Below are 20,423 nucleotides of genomic sequence, written 5' to 3' on the forward strand. Positions count from 1 at the left end.
CACTCAGACTGAACATGGTAGCTCCAGGACTGAGCATGCTCCACTGTCAATGTTGGGGGGTCTAAAGTTTTATGCCACCACAGTAGGCACAGTTCCTCATTGCAGGGGAGAGGACACCCCCCACGCCCCCTGCCCCTAGTTTCTTCTCAGCCAGGTGGACACTGGGACCGCGGCGGCAAGAGCAGCTGTGGGCTGGGTCACAGCACCGTTTGCAGCTCCTTATCCACTCTAAGCTTTCAGAGGCTCAGCTGAATGAAATGGACTTTGTCACTCAGCCCAGGACCACCATTTTGCCCCCTTTCCAAAGTGCTGTCCTTGCTCAGAGGATGACCCATAAAAATAAACAAGGCATGTAGGGCTTGGGGGGAAAAGTGACCCTCATGTATTTTGGGGCTGGAAATCCCACTTCTTGGGGGGCTATTAAAAACTTCTGCCCTTTCCCCAGAGGATGGCTGTGTCCAGAGCTCAGGGTACAGAGCCCTCTCAGCCGGAGCAACAGCTGGGCCTGTGGAATAGCTCTTCCTGCCCTGTCTCTGAATGAAGTTCCAGGGAGCCCTAAGAGGAACACAGGTGCCCTTTCTGGGCCATTTCTCTGCTCATCAGTGAAGTCACAGAAAGAGGCTTCAGGTAGGTTCTCGGGAACAAAGATGAGTTCCCCAAAAAGGCACCTCTGTGTATCTTGATTTTTACTATCTGAATTCTTACTATATTAATTTTTAAATTAAAGTAGCCGATTTCAGTAACACATCATTAGACGAAAATAAAAATGCAGCCCAGAGCAGGACCCCTGCCCCACTTCATTCAGCCGCGGGCTCCAGGATCCACACTCAGGCTCCCGCCGCCTGGGGAACGCCACAGCGTCACCACCTTCGTCAGCTCCAGGGCCAGTGCAGAGGCTGGGGTGACTCGTCCAAAATTTTTAAAATATATCACTTTCACATATTTTGACTTCCTGATTTTTTTTTAATCTTGCCTCCAGTGTACTCTACATGAAAAAAAAAAAAAAAAAAACGCTCAGCACAAATGGCTCCACCCCTACATGCCATACGAATTGTCAGTGTTCCTTTCCTCTTGGCCTTTAAAGGAGACACTCTCCATCCTTGTGAGGCACCTGCAGTCCAGGGAACTGTGTGACTTGGCTGAGACCAGGGTGCTGGCACAAGGTGGTCACTGACCAAGGGTGGTCTCCCACGGGGCCAGAGCTGCACTGCGGGGATGGGGCGCGGGCCCAGCCCTTCCCCGGAGACCTGGGGGGTGAAATGAGGACAAGATGGATTCCCTGCTCTGTCCCGGGCCCCCACGCCGCCTCCACTCTCGAGGCTGCACTGGGTCCGCGTGCGGTTCACTCAATGACATTCACATTGCAGACGGCCGGTACTCCCATGTGCGGCACATCAGTCACGGTGGAAGCCAGTGAGGTTTTAATTTGGAGGCAATTACTGCTACAGACATCTCCCTTCATTTATAAAAAGTAAACATTTTCAAAGCATCCTGCAGGCCAGAGAATGGAGCAAGACCCTCAAACATTCAGGAGTTTTTGAGGAAAACTCAAGAGGAAGAAACAGCTATGCAGGTTTTCCACTGGCCACCGCAGACGGTAGAGCTTTGGTGCTGGCCGCAGACAGCGTGGACACTGCAGAACCACCCTCCGCCCAGCAGAAGGGGAAGCACTGCCTGTGGGAAGCCCACAGAAGCATCTAGAACACTCGCCCTGTGGGGTCCAGAGCTGGCCCAGGGCTGCTGCGCAGGCGAGATGCTCGTGTAACTGAAGGGGGAGGCCAGTGTCAGACAGCGGCCGCACCACAGCCAGACGCAGCGGACATGAGGTCTGTGTAGACGGGAGGACGGCGGCAGGGCCCCCGTGCAGGCCTGAGAGCTCAGAGTGTGTGTGGGTTGGGGGGGGACCCACATTAGAAGCAGGGACACCCCGCACAGCACAGGGACACTGCCTCACTGCCCCCCTGGTCCTAGAAGTGGACGTCTAAGGCTGTGTGCTGCAGGTGCACAATTCCCAAAATGACAGGGATGGCCAGTGCGTCTGCCCAGCCCCAGACCTGGGCCCCCGGCCTTCCCAGGAGCCCACAGGGGCTGCTGCATCCCCCCGACACCCCCAGGACTCATGGAGAACTCCAGGCCCTGGTTCCAACACCCCAGCACTCACTCTGGCCAGGGCCCATTGGCAGATGAGGGCTTGCCCCTCGCCCCAGTGGGGTCCACACCAGCATCTCGCAGGAGGAGCCCAGAGTAGCAACAAGGCCCCTGGGCCCCACTGCTGAGCCGGGATCCAGTCCTGTGAGGCAGCTGTGCTGAAGGTGACCCTGGAAAGGCCACCTCTGGCCACACACACAGGAGCACACGTGACAACTTTAGCATACTCCAGCACTTCTCCACGTGGGCCAGGCGCACACAAAACCCCATCCCTGCCATGACTGACCCTCGGCCACCCGTGGGCACCAGGGCCCCACCCCCAGGCCATTCTGAGACAGCAGGAACCGCATGCAGGCTTCTCCGGGCACCACTTCTCACTCCGACCCCACCCCCACCAAGTCTGGCCCGAGTCAGGGATCCCTGGGCCCGGGCTGCAGGCCTTCTAAGCTCCACCAGCCACGTCCAGTCCACTGCGGCTGAGACACGAGTTTTCCCAACACCCTTGGTCCTGCAGAGCCCGGGTCTGCCTCTTCCAGGCTCCGGGCCGGGGCTGCTTTGCATGGACATGGGCGAGAAGACTTGCTTTCCCATCACCTTGAGCCCAGGGGTGCAACCCGCTCGCACGCGTCCTGGGGTGAGAAAGCACAGACATCAGTGCCCGGGCCCCCACCAGCCCCCCCGGGAGCCCAGAGGCCGAGCGCGAGCCCGACAGCCAGGACACCATCTCAGGGCGCAGCGGTGCCTGCCTGCCCCACGCGGGGAGGACAGGTGGCTGGGCCGGTGCCTGCAGCGAGCAGTCCCATGTCCTCATCCTCCCCGGCTGCCTCAGAGGGCCTTGGCGCTGGCAGGGTGCGCCGTGTGGGGGGCCGGCTTTGGGGGATGGCGGGCGAACGCGTAGGCCTGCCCCAGGATGGCCAGGTCCACCAGCACCTGCAGCAGGCCGCACACTGAGAACTGCAGGGGTGCCCCGTTCAGCAGGAAGTACGCCGTCTTGAAGGTGTCGCCACTAGTCCACATGAGGACCATCTTGATGCTACGGAGACACAAGCGGGGGTCAGCGACATGCCAGGTCAAAAACATAAACCACGGGTCAGGGATGTAAACCAGGGGTCAAGGATGTAAACCAGGGGTCAGGGGACATGCTGGGGTCAAAGACATAAACCAGGGGTCAGAGACATAAGCCAGGGGTCAAAGACGTAAACCAGGGGTCAGCGACGTAAACCAGGGGTCAGGGACGTAAACCAGGGGTCAAGGACGTAAACCAGGGGTCAGGGATGTAAACCAGGGGTCAAGGACGTAAACCAGGGGTCAGGGATGTAAACCAGGGGTCAGGGGACACACCAGGTGGTCAGGGCAGCCAGACCCACCCTCCTGTCCCTGCCACGAGGCCACCGCGTGCATGGCCACAGGGACAGCAAGGCCCTTCAGCTGGAGGAGCCCCAGCTCTCCAAGGCAGGGAAGGGGCAGGGACAGGGGCTGAGCACCATGGCCTCACACACACTCTGTCCTTGCTGGCTGCAGGCCCTCCAGGTGTGTGCCCTCAGGAGACACGCGGTGGCCTCAGGCAGGGCAGGGACGACCATCACCTCCTCATGCCCCTCCCTGCCCAGCGGCCCTCGGCCCCCAGGTGGTGGCCCCCTCCCCGCTCCGCACCTGGGGTGCTGAGGAGGAAACCAGGGCGGCCGGCGAAGCAGAGTGAAGCAGCTGCTCTTGGGAACTCCCGCCCCGCCCAGGCCCCTTACTCAGAACAACCTGAGGGTGAGTCTGTTTCTAGTCACTGGTGCCGCTGCCCCCCTAGCCTCAGCTTGGTCCCTGTGGCACAGAGGGGACCCTGGTCACCAATCACTAATGTCCACACACACCTTCCCACACGTGGCATCTGACGCTTGGCCTGCGAGGTAATGAGCATTAGCACCATCATGTTTTCCTGCATAAAATGTAAATCAGACCCAGCTGCACAAGCAGGCTGACCTCTTACGGCCAGTTACACCAGTCTGGGGCAGGGAGGAGGGGACTCCCAAGAGGACAGACTGCAGGTCGGAGCTGCAGACACTGGGTCAAGGAGCCGTCCGGGCCGCGGGCACAGCGGGCACCTGAGCTTCTGGAGGAGCCCCATCCACTCCAGAGCCTCAGCTCTGGGAGGCCTCTGAGCCCCAGTTCAGCTCTCATCCTTTATAAAACCAGGGCAAGGAGCCGTGTCCTCTGCCCAGTCAGTGCAGGGGTGCCCGCTGGAGGGTCAAACTGAGCATGCAGAACCAGGCCAGAAAGTGGACGCTTCTCCTGACCTCCACCCACCCCCGGGGTCCTCACTGGGAGAAGGAGAGGCGCAGAAGGCCAGGCTCCCGCTGGACTCTGGGCCGGGCTCCCCGACTGCGCAGCCCAGGGCGGCGTACTTGGCTGGTCTTGCTGGCTCACGCAGTGTTTAAAGATCTTTTGTTTCTAGTTAGCTGGTGACGAATTCCTCATTAAAAGTCCAAGTCATCCTAGTCAGCCCTTTCTCTCTGGCTGCTTTCAACATTTGACTTCGGTTTCTGGCAGCTTGATTGCGATGTGATGCATGTGTGGGACTCACTGAGCTTCTTAAATCTTGTGTTTATCTTGCCTCAGATGCTGGAAGTTTTCAGCCATTATTTCTTTAGCTACGTTTCCTGCACCACATCCTGCCTGTGGCCTCAGATGAGGTGACGCTAGACCTCTTGGTGCTGTCTGAGTCTATTCCTCTTTTTTTTTTTTTTCCAGATTTTTTCCTATTGTTCAAAGTGGATGATTTTTATCCATCTGTCTTCAAGTTCACTGACTCTTCCTCTGTCGTCTCCACTCCACTCCTGAACTCACGAAATGTGTTTTTTATTTAGCTATTATATTTTTCAATTTAAAATTTTCTTGTTGATTTCTCTTGCAGCTTCTGTTCCTTTGCTGAGTTTCGCATCGGTTTCAAGAGTGTCTGCTCTTCCTCCTCAGAGCAGTTACAACGGTGACTTTACAGTCTGGTAATTCCAGTGCGCATGTCACCTTGGCTGGTTGTCTTCGTTGTCCACTGGTTGTCTTTTCTTTTGAGAGTTGTTGAGATTTTCCTAACTGTTCATGTTGAATAATTTTGCTTTGTATCCTGGACACTTTTAACCTTATGTAAGGAGATCCGTCTTGCTTCAGCTCTATGGAGAACGTCGTTTGTGTGTTCTCGCCGGGAACTGACATGGTTAAGTTCCAGCTGCAGGTTCTGGCTGGCTTTCAGTGGACGTGGTTCAGTTCAGCTCATTTTGGACCTGCATGCATGGGCAGTGTTGGGTGGCTGGCCCGGGACTGGGTGGTGGTCTACCCCACAGCACCCCTCTCCAAGCCTCTGGGATGCAGTCAGGGCCTCATGCATGCACACCGAGCTTGGGGGTGAGCCCAGCACTTCATACACAACTTAGAGGCCGCTTTCTCCACACATGCCCTCTCTTCAGTCCCCTGAAACTCTGTGCTCTCAGGGACCTGCCCACTTCTCCCTTGTCCTCTGGCTGGAAAGCCAAGGCTTCAGTGTCCGTGCTGTGCATGTGGCTGGATCTGCCTACACGGCCAAATGGAGGGAGGATGGAGGGGAAAAGCACCGGGGTCCCCACCCCTTCGGGTTCATCCTTCCGCTGGTGAGAGAGGAGGACACACCCCTCAGAGCCAGGGGCCTGCCCGGCCGCCCTGCTGCTGCCGCCAGCAGCGAAGACTAGAGCTGGCACGGGGGCTCGCCTGGGGGCTCCGACGGGTGAGCAAGGCCAGAGCATCGACGACAGATGTGAGGCGTTTCGTCACACCCCCTTCCCTCTCCCCAGACCAGCAAGAGGGGCTTCTGTTGGAGCTTTCTGCCCGGCGCACCGTCTGGACTTCAGGCTGCGTTCGAGTCCAGGCTGGCCTTTGTGGAAAAGCAAAACAGGTCACATCATTCATCCTTCAGCTCTGGCCTCCTCCCTGCCCTCTGCCTGCTCCAGTGCCCAGGAGGCTGCCGCGCCCAGAAGACCAGAGCCTGATCCCCCATTGGAGCTGCAGAGGCGCCGGCGCGCCAGAGCGAGGCTGCTCACCACCTCCCTCAGCTCAGGTCACTTCCATCTCAAAGGAAAGCCCACACGCACAGAGCAGGCATCTCAAGCAGCTCCCACAAGCAATTACGATTTCTGGAAAAGGCGTGGAGACAGGAAGGAAACCAAGGTGTCACAAATGAGTCAAGTTACATCTCACAGAATTAGGAGCTAAGGCATGGCCCCGCAGAGACACCGAATTCAACAGGAGACTCAGGACCCTCCCTCCAAAAACAAAGAGCCCCTAAGGAGCCCAGGGAGCCGGGTCAGGGGGCAGCCCAGAACCCCTCCCAAGTTGGACTCCATGCCTAGGCCAGGCCACAGAGCATGTGGAGACACCACGGAGCCGTCCTACACAACTGTCACCTCCCACTGTGTCCCCAACCTCCCCACTGCCACCTCCCACTGTGTCCCCAATCTCCCCGTAGCTACTTCTCACAGTGTCCCCAACCCCCAAAATCGCCACCCTGTGTCCCCAACCTCCCCACTACCACCTGCCGGTGTCCCATCTTGGCTCCTGTCCCAGGCCCTTTGTCACCTCCTTTCTTCACAAACATGGGCACAAAAGGCCAGGCACAAAAGCAGGAAATGGTCACATGTGACTGGGCCCACGTCACAGCATCAGACGCTCCAGGAGGAGCCGGGACAGCACCTGCAGCCTCTTCGTGTCTCTGCTGGAATCAGAGTGAAGGTAAGGACACGAAGCCCAGTCCCCAGCAGGAAAGTCAGGATAAAAGCTTCCTCTGCGGAGTGCACTCCCCTCCCCCGTCTGCAACTGGGCCAGCCTGCACACTTACAGGTGACAGCTGGGATTGCTTGATTCAAGGGAGGTTCCATGCAGCCATGGGTCAGGCTGGTGCTCCAGAGACTGAGAACCCCAAGATGCACCTGGCACCTCCCCCTCCGGGGCCCCCAGGGTGCCCGCTCACAATTCCTCACAGGCTGGATCCACACATCAGGTCCATGTGTGGACACAAGGAGAGCAGCTTCACCTCTGCCCAGGAAAGGGTGGGGGCCCCCCCAGAGGCTGGAGCCACACAGAGGCTGGAGCCACAGGGGAGACCCAGCCCCAGGAGGCCGTGTTGGGGGTGGCTGATGCCCCTCCATCCAGTGGGTGGGCCCAGAGCACGTGAGACAGTCACCCCAACAGGAATTCCACAGCCGCTGAGCTCACGCCTGTGCCCACCAACAAAAATAGAAACAGGCACTGGGCTCTCAAGTCCCAGCTCCCCTGAGAGCCGGCCGGATGCAGCCCTGGTTGGACAGGCGCCGGTGGCCGCAGTGAGGACAGCACATGCTATGTGACCTGAACCAGACCTGAACAGGAGCAGCTCTGGGCCTGGTTTGCCGAGCACTGCCCAACCAGGCCCCATGCCGAAACAACACGTGGTGGCCTGCATGGAGCCCCTTTGGTGGAGGAGAAGCTGAGGCACAGAGAGGTTAGGTGATTCACCCAAGGGCACACAGCAACTCCCTTGCACGGCAGGAAGGGCTGGGGTACGGGAGGGGGAAGTAGGAGGTTCAGCGGGAGCCTGTCCTGAGTCAGTGCCCCTCTGGGCCCTGAACGCACAGGTGCACCTTGACCCTGGCAAGTGGAGACGTGAGGTCATCTCTGAGAGCTGGGCTCTGCCTGACGCACAGGAACATTTTTAGCTGCCCAGATGCCTCACCTGGCATTGGCCCTCAGTCAGCTTTTGCATGGGGACAGGAATCTGACAGCCTTCAGGGGCCCCACAACAAGCCCCACATGTTGAGGGCTCCAGGCGGGTTTGGGGAGCCCTGCAGTCAGGTCAAGTATCAATCAAGTTGTTTCCGCCCTGTCTGCACAGGAGACAGACACCACCCTGAGTGCCGGGAGCCCTCGTGCAGCAAGTGGCTGCTCTGAACAAGCCAGGTCGAGCCTCACACCCTCTGGTTACCCCAAGACCCTGCGGTGCCCTGCGGACGTCTGCCCCAGCCCAGGCCCACCCTATCCCCAACATGTGTCAGGTCACCTGCACCTTCAACAACTGTGGGGGGGGCAGAGCCCTGAGGCCCAGCTACCACCGCTCAATAGCGGAACACGGCGGGCAGGTGCCCGGGAGCTGGGCTGGGAGAAGCGGGTGCCGTCCCCGCCATCCCTGCCAGGAGGAGGGAGGGGGTCGCGTGGTTCACGCATGTGCTTCGTATTAATCCATCTCCACAGGAAAACTCCTTCACTCTGGAGTTTCCCTTACACAGACCTCTTTGAAGATGAATAAAGTTTTATAGGCAACAAAACCATAATCAGGCTCCCCTCCTGCACTACAGTCCCTCTGAGTTCTCAGTCTGTGCTCACAACACAGTACGAGTGTTGATCCTTTACACAGAGTGAGGTCACCTCCTGCATTAACTCCAGCTCAATTCCCAGGAGCAGGTGCTGCAACGCCCACCTGAGGGGGGAACCTGTGACCCTCCTGCCACCTCCCTTCACCTGCAGGGCCCGGACGTCCCCTCCCTTCGTCAGGTGGAGTGCAGGCAGCTGCAGAGCCAGATGGCACCTCTGGGTCCCCCACATGCAGAGGGCAGGACCTCAGGCCATGGGCTCAGCCATCCCCGCAAGCCTGCCGGGCTGTCCTGCAGCTCATCTGACAGGACAGCAACGTTGAACAGGCACCTAACCTAATTATGTCTCCCCATAGCCGGTTCTCTGGGATGCCAGTGGCCTGTTATTAGGTTAGCCTTCTTAAGGAGGAAGAACACAGTCTTAACCTGGCCTGTGCTCAAAGCTGATTGAATTAGCGACCCACATCTGTGACAGAGACTGGCCTTCCCTCCGCTGGCTCGAGGCCCATCTCGCAATCTGACAGCTCATGTGGTGCAGGTCTCGTCCCTGCCAAGCTGGGCCCCCCAACACCTGCTGGGCCTTCCAGCCGAAACTCCTCGCAGCACCAACTGCAAACTCCTTCTCTACCTGACTTCCCTGGGGAGGGGGGGCTCCTCCTTCTGCTTCAGCCTCCTTGCACCCAGTACACATTGAGCAGGCAGGTGGATGGTGTCAGGGGAAGGGGCGTGGGAGGAGAAGGACCTCTGGTCACTGAGGGTGACGACCACAAGCATCCTTTATGCCCTGAAGTCAAGATTCAGTTGCTGTGTGTGGCCCCCAAACCCTTTTCAAGTCAAACACTCTGAGAGCCAGGCCTCCTGCATTTTGTGTCATCGGGCGACAATCTTCTGGGTCAGGAAGTGGAGCAGAGGGACTGGCCGCACCACCGTGGCCCTTGTGCAGAGCACATTGACCTTCCCGACACCACCTCTACTGGATGAGTCCCTGCAGCCCCGAGGGGCCTTCTGCCACTTCTGCTTTGTGCACAAATTCTCCAGGAATCAGCACCGTCAGCCCGGTGCCCACGCCGGTAACTTCCTACAGTCATGAACCCTGCCTCACGTGTTCTCCTATTTTCCAAAAGTGATTTAGAGAATCAACTATTTCATTCCTTCACTAGCTCATTCAATAAATATTTACTAAACTGCTGTAATTTTCTGAACACTCCATTAGATGTTAGTGAGAGAAACAAATGGGACACAGTTCTTGCCTTCAAGGCCTGCATCAAGTAGACAAGACAGACAAATGAAAACACCAGTATGTATTGCTGTCAGATGGCAAGGATGTTTCTGGAGGTACATGGGGACAGCGGTCAAATAAAAGAAGGATCAGAAGGTCAGTCTAAGACAGCTGCAGTCAGAGTCTCATTCACAGAGACAAAGGGTCAGTTAGAACAAGGTGAGACACAAACTTCAACATCTCGGAATGGCAGAACTCTTCCCACCCCTCCCACAAAGTACAACGAACAGCCCTAGATGTTACAAATAAACACATGAAGACTCTCAAAGGTGGAGAGGAGGCCACATGAGTCACAGACTTGGAGCTGAAGGAGCAGGAAATGCCAACAGGCAGGACCAAAGGCCCCAAGAACGGCTGCTCTCTCTCTGCGAAAGACCAGGACAGGGCAGCTTGGGAAAACAGGCAACTTTGAGACAATAATTGCTCTACTGCAGACAAACAAAACAGAAGAAACGACAGCCCTGCCACCATTGGTGACAGCAAAGGAGAGGGGGACCCTAGACTCTTACCCCTGCCAGGCACCCCAATCCCTCTACCAGAGTAGGGTCAGGAAAATCAGCTAAATCCAAAGGTTTAAATAAGATCCAGGGTCTCGTAACACGGAAATGTCTAGGTTTCAGCTGAAAATCACTTGTACCAAGAACCAGGAAGATCTCAAATGGAATGAAAAAAAGACAATGTTTAGATGCCAAAACTGAGATGACAGTGATGTGCGAAAAACCAAAGATTAAGAATAGCCACTTTAAAGGCGCTTCAGTGAGCAATTATGAACATATCTGAAACAAATGAAAAAATAGACAGCCTCAGCAAAGAAACAGAAAGCTTCACAAGAGAAGCAAAACATATAAAGAACCAAATGTAAATTTTATTATATTGAAAAATACAAACATCAAATTCATTAACCAAAAGTTAATGAATTGGCTAAGAAATGCTCATAAGAAAACATAACAAAACAAAAAATAAGAAATGATCACAACAAAAGAACCACAGCAAACAATCTCACATTCATATCATCAAAGACCTAGAAGAGGGGAGAGGGCAGGACTGGGAAAGTAGTCAAAGAAACTTGGGCTGAAAACGCCCCCACATTAGCAAGAAGTGTAACCCTAGAGATTCAGGAAGCTGAGTGAATCCCAAATAGGATAAATCCATATGAAGACACACACCACAGTGAAACTCCTAAAAACTAAACACAAAAAAAATCTCAAAAGCAGGTAGAGCGGAATGAATCTTATTTATCAGGAAAGACAATTAGAAGGACAGTGGGTGTCTCAGGAACCACGGAGGCTGGAAGGAAGTGGCACAGGATTCTCCAAGCACTAAAAGAAGAGCAGTCAGCCCAGGATCCCACACCAGCAAAAACACGCCTCAGGTGAAAGGGCTGCCAAGACGCTCTCAGGTGGAGCACAGGAGCAGCGCCTGCCGCCACCTGACACACTCCTCAAGGCTGCTTAAAGGAGTTTCTCAAAACAGGGATAAACAGATAAACGAAAGGAGTCCTGGAATAGTGGGAGGGAAGAAGGATCATCATAAGCAAAAATAAATACAACGGACTTTCCATTTCCTCTTCAGTTTTGTGCGTTATGTTGATTGAAGCAAAATTATAACTAAGTGTTTACATTCCAAGAAAGAAAAAGTTTTACATCAATAATCTAAATAAAGATAGGACCAAATACCAATGAAATTTAAACAGAAAAGTCAACAAAACAAAGAGCTGATTCTTCAAAAAGATCAGTAAAACTGACAAACTTCTAGGAAGAGAAAATATACAAGTCATCAACAGAGGAAGTGGCTGCAGCCCCTGCAGCCCCTGCAGACATTGGAAAGACACGAGCGAGCACCGGAGCACCACGGACACCGCCACACACTGGAATCCGGCAGCCTGCTAACCCTGCCGGCTCTTCAAAGACCTAAGCTATCACAGCTCACCCAGCAGGAATCCGAAAATGAGAAGAATCCTGAAACCATTAAGGAAATTGAATCCATAATTTAAAACCTCCCCCCAAAAAAGAAATGTTCAGGCCTAGATGGTTTCATTAGAGATTCCAGTAATGCTTTAAAAAGAGTCAATACAAATTCTGTCCTATCTCTTCCAGAAAATAGGAAGACTTGACAATTCACTTCATGAAGCTAGTCATTTCCTTAAAACCAAAACCAAAGTAGTACAAAAAGAAAAAGAAAAAAGAAAGAAAGGAAACTACAGACCAATGCCCTCATGAATACAGGCACAAAAATCCTCAAAATATTAGCAAGCAGATTCAGAAATACATACAAATAAATTTAAACACCACGACAAAGTGTGGTTTATTTCAATAATGCAAGACTGGTACAATACTTGAAAATCATCAATGGAATCACCAGTGGCTTAAAAAAAAATCACACAGTCATGTCAATCAGTGCAGATAAAGCATTTGACAATATTCAAAACTCATTCACTGTGAAAACTTCCAGTAAAACAGGAATAGAGAACTTTCTACACCTAACGTTACATCTAGTGGTGAAGCCTTCAGTGCCCTCACCGGTCAGGAACAAGCAGCGATCCACTGTCACTACAATTATTCAGTGCAGTGCTGGAGGTTCTAGTTAGTGCAACAAGACAAGAGAAGCAAATAAAGGACAGGCAGATCAGAAAGGAAGAATTAAGACCATCCCTATTCTTACATGACTGTTCATGTAGAAAATTCAGAGGATCTATAAGAAAATTCCTGGAACTAATGAGTTGAACAAGGTTGTTGGATACAAGATAAACATATGAAATTAATCCAGTGGAATCTAAAAGCTAATACAAATGAATCCATATGCAAGACAGAAACAGACTCACAGTCATAAGAAAACAAACTTAGGGGAAAGGGAAAAAGGAAGGGATAAATTGGGAGCATGGGATTAACAGATATAAGCTACTATACATAAAATAAGCAATGAGGGGTTACTGTACAGCACAGGGAACTGTATTTAATATCTTGTAATAACACATAGTGGAAAATAATCCGAAAATATATATATATATACAAGTGAATCACTTTGCTGTACACTTGGATCTAACACAGTGTTGTAAATTAACTATATTTCAATTTAAAAATTAAAAAATAAAAGAAGTAAATGAAATACTTTGGTGTAAATTTAATAAAACATGTACTAGACTTGTATCCTGAAAACTGCAAAAGGTTGATGACAGAAATCAAGGAAGATCTAAGTAAATGGAGAGATGTACCACACTGATGGATTAAAACACACAACAGAGTAAAGATGTCACTTCTTAAATTGATATACATGTTTAATAAAATTTCAACCAAAATCTCAGCAAGATTTTTGGTGGTATAGACAAGATTATTCTAAAATGTATATGGAAAAGAAAAAGAATTAGAATAGCAAAAGTGGTTTCAAAAAAAGACAGTGGGAGGAATCAGCTCACCCAGTTCCGAGACTCGTGTACCTGCAGTACTAGACGCGTCAGTGGCGGGGCAGACACGTCAGTCAGTGGGCAGAAGAGAACCCAGAAGCAGATCCACACAGATGTGCCCAACTGACTGTTGACAAAGGTGAAAAAACTTTCAACCCAAGTCTCATGTCTTAGAAGATAATTAACTCAAATGGATCACGGTTTAAATGTAAAATGCAGAACAATGAAACATTCAGAAGACAGAGGACAAAGTCTTCAGGGTCTAGGGTTAGGCCACAGGTACTTAGGCGTGACACCAAAATCCTGATACATAAAAGGTAAAGCTGGTAAACTGGACTTCATCAACATTTTTAAAATTTGCTCTATCAAAGATCCTGTTAAGAGTATGAAAAGATGATACACATACTAGGACAAAGTACCCGCAAACCACATGTACAACAAAACACCAGTATCTAGAATATACTTTTTAAAACAAAAACTATAAAAAGTTAACAGTTTAAAAAAATCCAATTAGAAAAATGGGCAGAAGACGTGAAGAGACGTTTACCAATACAGACATACAGACAGCAAATATGCAAATGAAAAACGCTCAGCATCATTAGCCATCAGGGAAATACCAGTTACAATCACAACGTGATATCATGACAACCTGTCTACATGAAAAACAGTACATCAAGTGCCAGCCAGAAAGTGCAGAGACTGCTAGTGGGAAGGTAACATGGTTCAGCCACCCTGGAAATAGTCTGGCAATTTCTCTGAAGACTGAATGCGAAACTACCACACAATCCAACAATTGCATTCTGGGCATTTATCCAAGAGAAAGAAAATTTATGTTAACACAGATACCTGGGCATGAATGTTTACAGAAGCATTTTTGTAATAGCAGGAACCTGGAAATAACCCAGATGTCCTCCAACAGGTGAGAGGCTGACAGATCATGCACACCCCCACATGAAGGACCGCGGACGGACCTGGGTACAGCAGCAACCCTGAGTCTCCGGAGAGGTATGCTGAGTGAAGACAGGCAATACACACTGTGCGACCCCATTCAGACGCCACTCCTCACAGGGCCCGAGCACGGAGGTGGATTGCCCAGTCAGCTCTGGGGCGCCTGGGAGGGATGCAGAGGGGGTGCTGCTGGGACGATGCTCTCTGTGTCTGCACCAGCTCAGTGTCGGCCCCCTGGCCGTGAGGCTGTGCTGCGGCTCTGCCGAGCGTTACCACTGTGCGAACAGGGTAGCGGTCCGTGGGCTCTCCCTGTATTATGCCTTTTTCCAGGAAGTTCTAATCTTTTCATTGTGGCAAAATATGCAACAGAAAATTTACCATCGTAACCATTTTCGGTGGCATTAAACACATTCACACTGTTGTGCAGCAGTCACCACCATCCACCCCCAGAACCCCTTCACCTTGTGAAACTGGATCACTCTGCACCCGTCAGACAATAACTCCCCACCCTCCTGCCCCCCCCACCCCGGCATCACCGTTCTACTCCTGTCTCTGTGATCTGATGACTCTCAGCACCTCATGTGAGTGGAATCGCACAGTGCTTGTCCTTTCTGTGACGGGCTTACTTCGCTGAGCACAGTGTCCTCCAGGCTCACCGGTGCTGTAGCGGGGGTCAGAACTTCCTTCCTCGTTAACGCTGAAGCACTTGCCGCTGTATGTACAGACTACGCTTTGCTTATCTCACCCGTTGAAGGACCCTTGGGCCACTTCCACATTTCATCTACTGCCAGCACGCCGCCATGAACACAGAGGCACAAAGTCTGTTCAAGACCCCGCTTCCGGTTCCGTGCAGTGCGAGCCCAGAAGTAGACTTGCTGGGTCACACTGTGATCCCATCGCTGGTACTTTGTGAGGAAACGCCATACTGTTTTCCACAGCAGCTGTACCGTTTTGCATTCCCACCGATGGAATAAGAACGTTCCACTTTTCCCACATCCGCACCAACACTTGCTGGTTTCTTTTTCCTGATAGTCGCCATCCAGGTGGGTGTGAGGTGGCCGCTCATGCAGTTTTCATTGTACAGGCCTTTCACCAACTTGGTTCAGTTAATTCCTAAGCATTTTCTACAGTTTGATGAGACTGTAAATGAAGCTGTTTTGCTTCAGCAGGGAGTGCCTGAGACCTGCGCTGAGGGGAGGAAGCTGTTGTGCCATTTCCTGCATCAAGGGCTCGAACATCCTGCCTTCGGAGACGCCCGTGGACCTGGCCTCCCGCCGTGGGAGCTTCACGAGGGTCTCAGCTGCCCCACCTTCAGCCACAAACAGGTCTGCTCGCGCAACAGGAGGCCAAAGACCAGTGTGTTTAACCCTAAACTGCTCTTTAACTGGCAGTTTTCCAAACACGACTGAGAGTGAGCAGCAGATGCTGCAGGCCCGGGGAAAGCGGCCGCCTACCTCATGCCTTCGGTGGAGCGGAGGCGCTGGTTGCGGTAGAGCTGCGGCAGGCCCAGCATGGCCTCGGTCAGCACGGCCAGGAAGCCCAGGGTCTCCACAAACAGGGCCGAGTCGATGGACAGGTACGTGACGTAGCCTGCCACCCCAGTGAAGGCCAGGACGCACTGCACGTAGTCCCCGAAGCTGCTCCAGTGCCAGAAGTGGTGCGGGTCGAAGTCTAGGGCAAGAGGGAGAGAGACGTGACTGGGGTGCAGGCCAAGGATGGTGTGGGGAGCAGGACGTGAACCGTGGGCTCCATCTGCCTCCGTCAAGGCATTTCTAAGGGAGCCTTGACACGGATATTACCCACACAAAAATGCTAACATTCTTCAATTCCACCTCAAGTAGTATGGACAGTTAGGGCGGTGCCGGACTGTTCCAGAGCCTCCGGGACCTCTCTCCTGGGCTAGAACCCCACTCCTTCCCTCCGCAACTGTGGGTGGCTTAACCTCATGCCTGCATCTCTTCAGGCCTAACAGAGGAATCACAGTACTTGTCTTGTAAGCTGGTTCTTGTGGTTACGTGAGTTTATCTCAGAAACCCCCTCAAGGACTCAGCCTGGAGCAACAGCCGGTGAAGTGCACAGGATCACCCACGCCCAGCGACCTGACCTTGCCACTTGCGGGGCAGACGCGTCCTGCAGAAATCGAATTCACGCACTCACGCAAATTAGCAAACCACAGAGCCTCGTGGGCTCCGGCCGAGGAACCCGGGGGTCCTGGCACAGCGGTGGCTGCAGGGAATGTCAGGGAACAGGGATAAATCCAGGGGAGCGTGGAAAGGGTGTGATGTGCCCAGCCTGACCCGGCCCGCAGGCGGCAGGGTCCAGAGCCAGGGCACCCCGTCAGGAAAAGACTAGCAAGTCCTGGGAACCTCGTGTACAGCATGGTGACCACAGTTAATAACACTGTATTATGTACTTAAAAGTTGTTAAGAGGAGATTTCAAATGTTATCACCACAATTTTTAAAAAGGTAATTATTTGAGGAGATGCAGGTATTAACTAATTTTATCGTGGTCATCATTTTGCAATATATATGTGTATTAAATCATAACATTATATATTGTAAATATGTTGTATGTACATCTTAGGCCGTGTCTGCTGGTCACACCTCGATGTGTCACAGGCAGGTTCTGCGGAGTCATCATAGCCAAGCAAATCGCCCACACAAACTGCCAGGCACGGTGCGTGCTGAGGGTCAGGTCACCGGGAGAGCAGATGCCCCGTCAAGCCCCCCCCGACCCCCGCGCTCCCAGCGCGGGCTCTCAGGAAGAACGAGAGAAACCAAAACGCGAGGCCAAATCGAGAGGAGGCCGGCCTCCTGGGAGCACGCTGGGCTGCAGTTCTGTGGTGGACATTTGCCCAAACACCCGATGGTACTAAGTCTGTAAAGGACCACCAGTGAGAAAGGGAAACCAAACTGACCTGTGTTCACACACAAAACCCACAAAACTGAATTTCATGTAGTTAAACTCGTTAGTGGCAGAAGTACAGCCTCAAAGACACATCAGTAAAGGAGTCCTTCTCAAAGCAAGGACCTCACATTTCCCTACCTCCAGCACTTCCACCCCTGGGACTGGCGTGGAGACCCCGCAGGCCAGCAGGCCCCACGTCACTGTTTGTGCCAGCTGAGAGGATCTGACACCCAGGAAACTGCCCCCTCGAAGGATGAGATGCAAGCAATTCATTTCAAGAACTGAGAGACACGTATCTTTTTACCGTGACTCACTGTGATGACCTTCAGTAACGAGCAGACTCCCGAGTGTTCAGTCTATAAACTTCGACCATGTGAGTTGGAGTCCAGGTTCTGAACTGAGCTCAGGCACCACAGCTGTCAAGTCACCGCTTGACAGTCCAGCCACCTGAAGATCTGTTATTGTGGTGGCAGTGACAGTGGTGATTTGGGCCGCTCACCAGAGCCACAGCCACAGCCACAGTCACCACTGAGGACCAAGTGAAGGCGCTCAGGCACCTCAGGAAACCTCCTGAAAATGCTCTCGCCTGGGGTCTCATGGGAGCTCAGCCCCAACGTGAAACAATCACCGCCTCATGCAGCGGTGTTTCCACGGCGATGGTGTCCAGGGGATACCAGCTGTGAGCTTCCAGGAGCCTCCCCCGGGGGCTCCCTCGGGATGGCCTTGATTCCTCCAGCAACGGGCTGCGACCAGAGGCTCACCAAGAACTCAGCACCCAGAGCCTTTACTGGAGGCTGGTCATGTTGACACCCCTGCCTGACACACACCAAAATTCCAGACTTCCAGAAGGAAAGCAGATATTCAAACGGCTGAGGCACAGAGTAACTGCCATCAGTTCTGGGAATGGTGGGAAGTGTCCCAAAAGCCAAGTTCCTAGACATCAGCCAGGGGCCAGCTTGGCAAGTGGGCCTTTCTAAGGACAGCAGTCCCAGGCTTGCCGTGTTAACACTTTCGACACAATCACAAAGACATCAATTCTTCCCAAATTAATCCACAGATTCACAATAATCCCAGTCAAAATCCTAGCATGCTTTTTGTAGAAACTGACAAAATTACCCTAAAATTCAGAAAGAAATGCAAAGGATGTAGACAAAGAACAAAGCTGGGGGACTAACGCTAACTACCTGATTCCAAGACTTACTACCAAGCTACAGTAATCAGGACAGTGTGCTATTGGCAGAGGAATAGAGCAATAAATCAATGTAACAGAATAGAGTCCAGAAACGGATCCCCCAAGCACAGACAGCTGATTTTCAACAAAGATGCAGAGGTGATTTAGTGGGAAAAAAGAAAGTCTTTGGACATCCATATGCAAAAACAATGAAGTTGGATCCATACCTCACACCATAAACAAAAACTAACCCAAAATGGACTCTCAGACCCACCTGATGTAAAGCCTAAAACTACAAAACTACCAGGAAAAAAACCTTTGTGACCTTGGGTTAGACAAAGATGCCTTAGATATGACACCAAAAGCATAATCCATTAAAGAACAAACTGATACACTGGACTTCATAAAAATGTGGAACTTCTGCTTGTCAGAAGGTACCATCAAAAGAACAAAAAGACAAACCACAGACTGGGAGAAAACCGTGCAAGCTCTGTGTCTGAGGAAAGACCCTGCATCCAAAAGAAAAACTCAAAAACTCAATACAAACAATTCTTAAATGGACAGAAGATTGGACACTTCAGCAGTGAAGATGTACGAATGGCAAACAAGTGCATGAAAAGGGGCATCGTCAGTGAAACGCAAATGAAAACTGCAGTGAGATGCCGCCACAAACCTACTCCAAGGGCTAAAAATTAAAAAAAAAAAAAAAAGGTCCATACAAAGTACTGATGAGGATGCAAAGCAACTGGAAGTCACACGCGGCTGGTGGGTCGCAGGATGGCAGGGCACTTTGGGAGACAGGGCGACAGTTTCTTAAACAGTTAAACACACACTTACCATGTGGTCCAGCCAGTCCACTCCTAGGTATATACCCAAGAGAAAAGAAAGTACATGTTCATATAAAGACCGGCACCCAGGGTTCATTCACAGCAGTTTTACCTGTAACAGCCCAAAGCTGGAAATGACCCAAATCTATCAACCAGTGAATAAACAGAAAAATCGCAGTACAATCATGTAACTCAACAATAAGAAGGAATGAACGCTCTACAGCCTGGAAAACTCAAAGTAACTATGCCGAGCGAAAGAAACCAGACAAAACAGGGTACACACTGTATGATTCCACTCACATCAAGTTCTAGAAAATGCAAATGAATGTGCAGAACGCAGATTAGTGGTTGGGGCGGGGGAGGGGTTACAAAGAGGAAACTTGGGGCTGATGGGCATGTTTACTGTCTTAATTTGGGTGAAGGCTCCATGGTTGTATACATGTCACAGCCTACCAAAATCGCACCCTTAAGCATGCTCCCCGTGTGCTGGCCACGCCTCAGTAAAGCTGCTGACGTTACATGGAGCTGCCTGCAGCAGGGGGGTTCAGAGGGGCCCGAGGAGTGAGCACGCAGCCGGGGGACAGGCCCTCCGTCCACCCTCCTGGCGCATGTCCCACTCTTTGACCCAGTTCCCAGATCTGCATGTGGGGTCAGCAAGCAGCAGCCAAGCCCGGGGATCCATGAGGGCCCTGGATACACAGGCTATGGAGAGGGCGCATAGGTGTGGGCAGGAGAGGACAGAGTGGCCCCCCTCAGGCCTCAGGGGGCTTCAAAGTCATGACAGAAGTGAGGGGTGGGGGGAGGCCGGGTGGAGGCCCAGCTCAGGAAGGGCAAACTATGAATGCAGTTCCATTTCTGCCCATGAGACCCTCACCCTGGGCTGAGGTCTCTTGGTCCCTTCTTGCTGATGGTAGGGCCTGAACAGCCTCTGTACCCTGACCGGGCCACCTCGGGCCCCACGTCTGAGGCAGGAGACTGTGGGACAGATGCAGCAGCACCCAGTGCATGCCCTCAGCATCTGGCCCTCTGACCCAAGATCAGCCCCCAGCCTCAGAGCACGAGCTCCCCAAGACCCCCAGAACCTCGGATCCCAGTCCTTCATCTGCAGACGAGTCAGAGGAACAGCCCTGACGCTCTTAGAGAAAACCAGTAACAGCAGATGGGTGCCCCAGGTACAGCCACAGGTATCCTCCAGCCATGTCCTGGGCTGGGCCCTGCCAGGGTCTCCACTCTGGCCTGCACTGGGGCCCTGCCCAGGCGGGAATGGAGGCCCCATGGAGTACCCTCCTGGGACTGGTGGGCACGGGGACCCCCCCACCAGCGCCCCTAGGGACCGTCCTAGAATGCATTCCCACTGCGGGGGTGGGGGGCGGCACTTTGTTGTAT

At 52.5% G+C, this 20,423-nt stretch overlaps 1 protein-coding gene across 5 annotated transcripts in view; it reads right to left on the minus strand.

The window, feature by feature from the left end:
- Nucleotides 1-755: 755 nt before the first annotated feature.
- Nucleotides 756-20,423, minus strand: part of SLC66A2 (solute carrier family 66 member 2) — a 41,506-nt gene continuing 21,838 nt past the window's right edge. For 3 of the 5 annotated variants that reach the window (XM_031441697.2, XM_031441698.2, XM_064480466.1), the window contains 2 exons: nt 15,586-15,802; nt 1,399-3,181 (listed from right to left, as the gene is read on the minus strand). In XM_031441697.2, coding sequence (XP_031297557.1) covers nt 2,974-3,181; nt 15,586-15,802 — 425 coding nt within the window. In that variant the 3' untranslated portion in view covers nt 1,399-2,973. Of the gene's footprint in view, nt 986-1,398; nt 3,182-15,585; nt 15,803-20,423 lie in introns of those variants that run through there. The other 2 variants (XM_064480467.1, XM_064480469.1) reach the window with 2 other exon arrangements.

Source organism: Camelus dromedarius, chromosome 28, assembly GCF_036321535.1.
Source record: "Camelus dromedarius isolate mCamDro1 chromosome 28, mCamDro1.pat, whole genome shotgun sequence".
Classification (NCBI taxonomy): domain Eukaryota; kingdom Metazoa; phylum Chordata; class Mammalia; order Artiodactyla; family Camelidae; genus Camelus; species Camelus dromedarius.